The following is a 6,000-nucleotide window of genomic DNA, read 5'->3' on the forward strand; positions in this document are numbered from 1 at the left end:
CGACTATCGAATGGTTGAATATTCGAACGATATTTAGTTCGAATCGTACGATTCGAAGTCGAAGTCGTAGTCGACTGTCGAAGTAGCCAAAACAATACTTCGAAATTCAAAGTATTTTTTATTCTAATCCTTCACTCAAATTTAGTAAATGTGCCCCTTAATCCACAAAAACGATAGGGAAAAAAATGAAAACTATTTGGCATGTATATTCATCAACCCTTTAAGTGCCATTAACCTTTTGGGTGCCAACGGCATAGATTCAGGGTTTCAGAATTATGTTCAAATGACTGGAAATAAAACACATAGCTAGCAGGCCAGGGAGCTAAATTTCCCCTTTGGTTTTGGTGCCTGTTCTTTAACGATGACTGTTCCACTTTAACAATAGATGGAGACATTTTGGGGCAGATTTATCAAGGGTTGAATTTCAAATAAAAAAAACTTTGAAAAGTTTTTTTTCCAGGTGAATAAGCCATTTTCAATAAGCCATTTTCATTCAAATCGTACGAATCGAAGTAATAGCGTATTTGATTGAATTTGAATTGACTGTACATGATCAATTTCGATAGTCGAATTTTTTCAAATTCCAATCGAATTTGGAGTAGTCCCTAGTTGAAGTACACAAAAAATAGCTTGAAATAGCTTTTCACTTCCACCCTTGATAAATCTGTGGTTTTTTTTTTTACACTTAATATTTCCTTTCACGGCAGGAATCAATCCCTATCCTGGGATTCAGGTTAATGCCCACTTCTACAAGCTCCTGCAGAGCGGATTTAAGATGGAACAGCCATTCTATGCCACGGATGAAATGTGAGTATGTGTACTTGCTAAATAGCTACAGCAGCCAGTGGCATAACATGGGATCTTTAAAGCCAACAATTACAGTGGGAATCTTACAATGCTGAAGAATCATTCCTATTGTCCTTAAAGGGCACCTATTGCCTGAATTTTTTTTTCCCCACCAGAGGCGTGAACTAATAGAGCCCACACTCTGCTGTGGGGGAAACAATAGGTTTTTTATTTTCAAAAATACCATTACTTTCTCATTATTATGGTGTATAATGAGCGAGTGGGCCCATATCAGACGCCTATGTCAGACGCATGTACATAATGAGCTAGTGGGGACACTCGGTCATGCACTCTATACAACATGGCACCCCGGGCTGACAGCTCCCTCCCGGTGTGGGTGACGTAGCACCTGTAGTGCAAGCTTTATTAGTTTTAGGTTTAATTCAGGTGACAGGTGCCCTTTAAGGCCTAAAAACATGATAAATGACTTATAAAAAGGCATTCAGTGTTGAAGATAGTAAAGATGGGGGTTAACTTACCCAAATGAAAGGGGGGTCCAGGTGCTCAAGCCCCAGACCTTCAGCTCGGGGAGGCAATGATATGCAAGTAGATAATAAAGAGCTGGCACATACCAGACCGCACTCCTTAAATTGATGTAAAAAGTATTTATTTAGGCAAAAAAACATAACAGCAAAGCCTTGCGTGTTTTGTGCCTTAGAGGCCTATGATTAAGTGCTCCTAAGGCACGAAATGCGTAAGGCTTTGCTGTTATGTTTTTTTGCCTAAATAAATACTTTTTAAATTTAGGCTGGTGCAATCAGTTCATCATATAAAATATGGCATTTTAAGCCACATTAATTTTTATGGTTTAGTTCTCCTATAAGGACAGAGATAAAAGGAAATGGATTGGTACTTCAAATAAAGTCACTCATTATACCGACATATTAAAGGAGTGTGGCTATAATATAGGAGAGGCCTAATTTTGTATACCAGTATGGGATTCATACTGAAAGGCCATCTACCATAGACTCCATTTTAAACAAATAATCTACATTTTAAAAAACAACATTTTCTTTCTCTCTGTAGTAATAAAACAGTAGCTTGTACTTGATCCCAACTAAGATATAATGAATCCTTATTGGAAGCAAAACCAGCCTATTGGGTTTATTTATTGCTTACGTGATTTTCTAATAGAGTTAAGGTATGAAGTTCCAAATTATGGAAAGATCTGTTATTCGGAAAACCCAGGTCCAAAGCATTCTGGATAACAGGCCTGTACCTGTACAAATGATCTCCTTTGAGTCAAATATGGATTATAAAGCCTTACTTTGCCCATAAAAAAATGCAATTTTGAAGAATTTATTTGCGCGGCTAAAAAAAATGGATAGATGTGCGAGAAAATATTACAACTTTTTTTTAATGTCAGTGGAACAAATATCAATAGTTTGCTTTAAAACAGAGCATGGTGCCACCTGCTGGCCATTTCATGTCTAGCCAAAATCTTAGCCTGGATGGCTTTAATAGTGGGTGTCCAGGAAAATGCTGGAGAACATATAGGAATTATCCCCAAATTTCTCTCTAACTGGTTCTTGTTGTCAACATCATACCCAGCACATCACAACAATAGTCTTCTAGCCACAGCTCTGGGTCCCAAACGTTGAGAACCACTGATTTAGCCACAGGGTTGGACTGAGCCAGTGGGCCCTGGCCCATGTGAGCCACACGGCCCACACGGTCCGCTCCTTCCTTTGGGAACTGTAGGTGACGATTAAAGTGCACCTCACAGCTGCCATGTCTACTAGAGGTTAAGCACACATGGTGAGTAAAAGGGGGGAGAGGGTAGGTGGCTCGGCTGAGTGGGGTAGGGGGTGGCAGCCTCAGGATCTGTTATCCAGAATGCTCGTGGACCTGGGGCTTTCTGTATAACGGATCTTTCTGCAATTTGGATCTTCATATCTTAGGACTTCTTGAAATACATGTAAACATTAAATAAATAAATAGGCTGGTTCTGCTTGTAATAAGGATTAGTTACATTTTGGTTTGGATCAAGAACAAGGCACTGTTCAGTTAGTAAGGATGCACCAAATCCACTATTTTGGATTCTGCCGAACCCCAGAATCCTTTGCGAAAGATTCAGCCGAATCCCAAACCGAATCCTAATTTGCATATGCAAATTCAGGGTGGGAAGGGGGAAAGATAGTTTACTTCCTTGCTTTGTGACAAAAAGTCACGCGATTTCCCTCCCGACGATAATTTGCATATGCAAAATAGGATTCGGTTCGGCCAGGCAGAAGGATTCGGCCGAATCCGAATCCTGCTGTAAAAGGCCGAATCCAAAACCACATCCTGGATTCGGTGCATCCCTATCAGTTAGTCCAGAAAAAAAGGAAATCATTTAAAAAAACATTAATTACTTGGATAAAATGGAGTCTATGGGAGATGACCTTTCTGTAATTTGGAGCCATCTTTCTGGATAACAGGTTTTGTGTGCGCTCACAGAACATTATATGGTACGGCTGGGAGAAATGGGTGAGTTACTTGGGGATATCAGCCCATTACTAGACTTTTTATTACTCAGTGACATGAACTTTATTTTTCATTATTTTATTTTTTTTGCCTTCTTTATTTTAAGATCTCTTCTCCCCCCACAGATATTTCCTGATGCAATCCTGCTGGGCGTTTGATTCTAGGAAAAGACCATCTTTCCCACAGCTTGTTTCCTTTTTGGGATATCAGATTTCAAATACGGAAGCTCTGGTATGTCAAAATGCACTGGGAAGTATAATGGGCTTTTGGGGGGGGAAGCAGCAGCGCTAAGAACAATACCACCAGGGTGAATTGGGCATTTTATTACTGCCTGGGGAATGGGAGTAAATCGCCAAGGTCCGTATTCAGGGTTAACTGTAGCCCTTTATAGAACTCTGAATCGAAACAGTTACAAAAACCATTTAATGACTATTTCAGTGCAAGTTTACTGTATAATATACACACCATGTTGCCACAAGTACACTAACAGGACAGCTTTATAATGCTACATTGCTGCCATGTTTCTTATTTTATCCTTCCTGCTTCTTTACAGCCAGCTATTATCTTGATACACTTTAGCTAAAGGTCTCTAAAACCAAAAACCTGATTTTTTGGAAAATTCACAATACTTACTAGGAAGATGCAGCAGTCCTCCCTATATTTTAGAGGTTTCTTAGCAACTGCAGAATTTTATTGCACCCTATTTACTATATGATCAGTTACAGACATACTATTCCTTTTGCCCCCAGTGTAACAAAGCTTATTCAGAAATTAAAGGGGAAGTAAAGTCTAAAATAGAATAAGGCTAGAAATGCTGTATTTTGTATACTAAATATAAACATGAACTTACTGCACCACAAGCCTAATCAAACAAATAATTTATGCTTTCAAAGTTGGCTACAGGGGGTCACCATCTTGTAACTTTGTTATACATCTTTGCAAGACTAAGACTGTGCACATGCTCAGTGTGGTCTGGGCTGCTTAGGGATCGTCATAAACAAAGCTGCTTGAGTTCTGCATGGCTGGGAAGTAAGGCGGGAGCTCCCCCTGCTGTTCATAAGTATGATTGTTTCCCTGCTTAGCAGTTAGGGACCATCTGACAATTCCTATCCACAGCAGTAAATGAAGGGAGAATTTCACTGCATACAGTCAGGTTTCTTATAAAAATGGTACACATTTTTTAATTAAAGTATATATAGGAGATAGGTTTCTTTTACATTAAAGAAAGTAAAAATGGGATTTTATTTTATTTTGCCTTTACATGCCCTTTAAAGGGATTCTGTCATTTTTTATGGTATAGTTTGAATTACTAAATTACACTGTGTACATTGCAAGCAATTCATTCTACCATATAATTGTGCCTGGTCTTCAAAATTGAACTGCTATTTATTATTAATTCTCCTACTCAATGTAACTGCTTTGGTCATCTGAACTTGGATTTTAGATACATTAGAAAGTTTTAAGAAGGGGTTGGATGGTGTTTAGCAAGTGAGGGAATACAGGGTTATGGAAGATAGCTCATAGTCCAAGTTGATCCAGGGACTAGTCCGATTGCCATTTTGGAGTCAGGAAGGAATTTTTCCCCCTGAGGCAAATTGGAGAGGCTTCAAATGGGTTTTTTTTTTTGCCTTCCTCTGGATTAACTGGCATATAGGTAGTTAATAAAAGAAATAAAAAATAAAAAAGGTTGAACTCGATGGACATGTGTCTTTTTTCAACCTTACTTACTATGTTACTATGTTACTATGTTACTATTGGGTGCTGTTCTCATATCTACCACTAGGTGGGACATGGTAACATTTTTAGAAATGAGGTGTCAGGAGATGTTATCTGGTTACCTTCCCACTGCTCTGCTGATGGGCTGCTGGGGAAAGGGAAGGGGGTGATATCATTCCAACTTGTAGTGCAGCAATAAAGAATCAGAACACAAGTCATCATCATTTATCATCATTTATTTATATAGGGCTGTCAATATACGCAGTGCTTTACAACACATGTTGGAGGGCATCTGGGAAACTAACAACATCTCTAGATTTCAAAATTAAATATAAAAAAAAGTCAATGCAGGATTCTGCTGAAGGAGCGGTATTAACTGATGCACTTTGTAAAAAAAAACATGTTTTCCCATTGCAGAATTCTTTAAAGCCATACTATCGTACATAGTATCAATGGTTGGAAGTCTACAACTAAAGACATGGTCTTTTTTTTTTTCCACTTTCAGGTGTATCAGAATATGGACCAGCATAACAAGCAGGATTCCTCCAGTCTGAAGCACAGTTTCAAAGAGACGAGCAGCGATATCCTTCTTGCCCAGGAGCCGCTTATCTAAGTGTAGTGGGGTTCAGGGGGTTTCGCTTACCCTTTGTAAAATCGTTCAGATGCAGGTAGAGATTTCACTATGACAAAAGGTTGAACTTGACTTGACTCTTGGTTTTTTTTTTCAACCTCAACTATTATAGAATCATTATGATGTATCCACCAGTGTATACGAATCCAACTGGTTCTAGGAATTCACAATGGAGCCACACTGTTCTTTATGGGGCTTTTCTTCAAGTAGAAAGAAACAGATCAGATATGTGCAAAGGCAGGGTTTCTTCTTCCCTGAGTTTCATATTGTATTTCATCTCTCTCGCCCCACTCGAAGGCAAATGGTCTATGCATTAATGTACATTTTTTATTGTTAACTAT

General features: G+C 38.8%; 1 protein-coding gene across 2 annotated transcripts in view; it reads left to right on the plus strand.

The window, feature by feature from the left end:
* The window catches only part of LOC108709958 (receptor-type tyrosine-protein kinase FLT3), an 89,624-nt gene extending 83,893 nt beyond the window's left edge, over positions 1 to 5,731 (plus strand). For both annotated transcript variants that reach the window (XM_041584511.1, XM_041584510.1), the window contains exons 22-24: positions 708 to 807; positions 3,438 to 3,543; positions 5,534 to 5,731. In XM_041584511.1, the coding sequence (XP_041440445.1) occupies positions 708 to 807; positions 3,438 to 3,543; positions 5,534 to 5,641 (314 nt within the window). In that variant the 3' untranslated portion in view covers positions 5,642 to 5,731. The remainder of the gene's footprint in view (positions 1 to 707; positions 808 to 3,437; positions 3,544 to 5,533) is intronic.
* The last annotated feature ends 269 nt before the right edge of the window (positions 5,732 to 6,000 follow it).

This window comes from Xenopus laevis, chromosome 2S (assembly GCF_017654675.1).
Source record: "Xenopus laevis strain J_2021 chromosome 2S, Xenopus_laevis_v10.1, whole genome shotgun sequence".
Lineage (NCBI taxonomy): Eukaryota > Metazoa > Chordata > Amphibia > Anura > Pipidae > Xenopus > Xenopus laevis.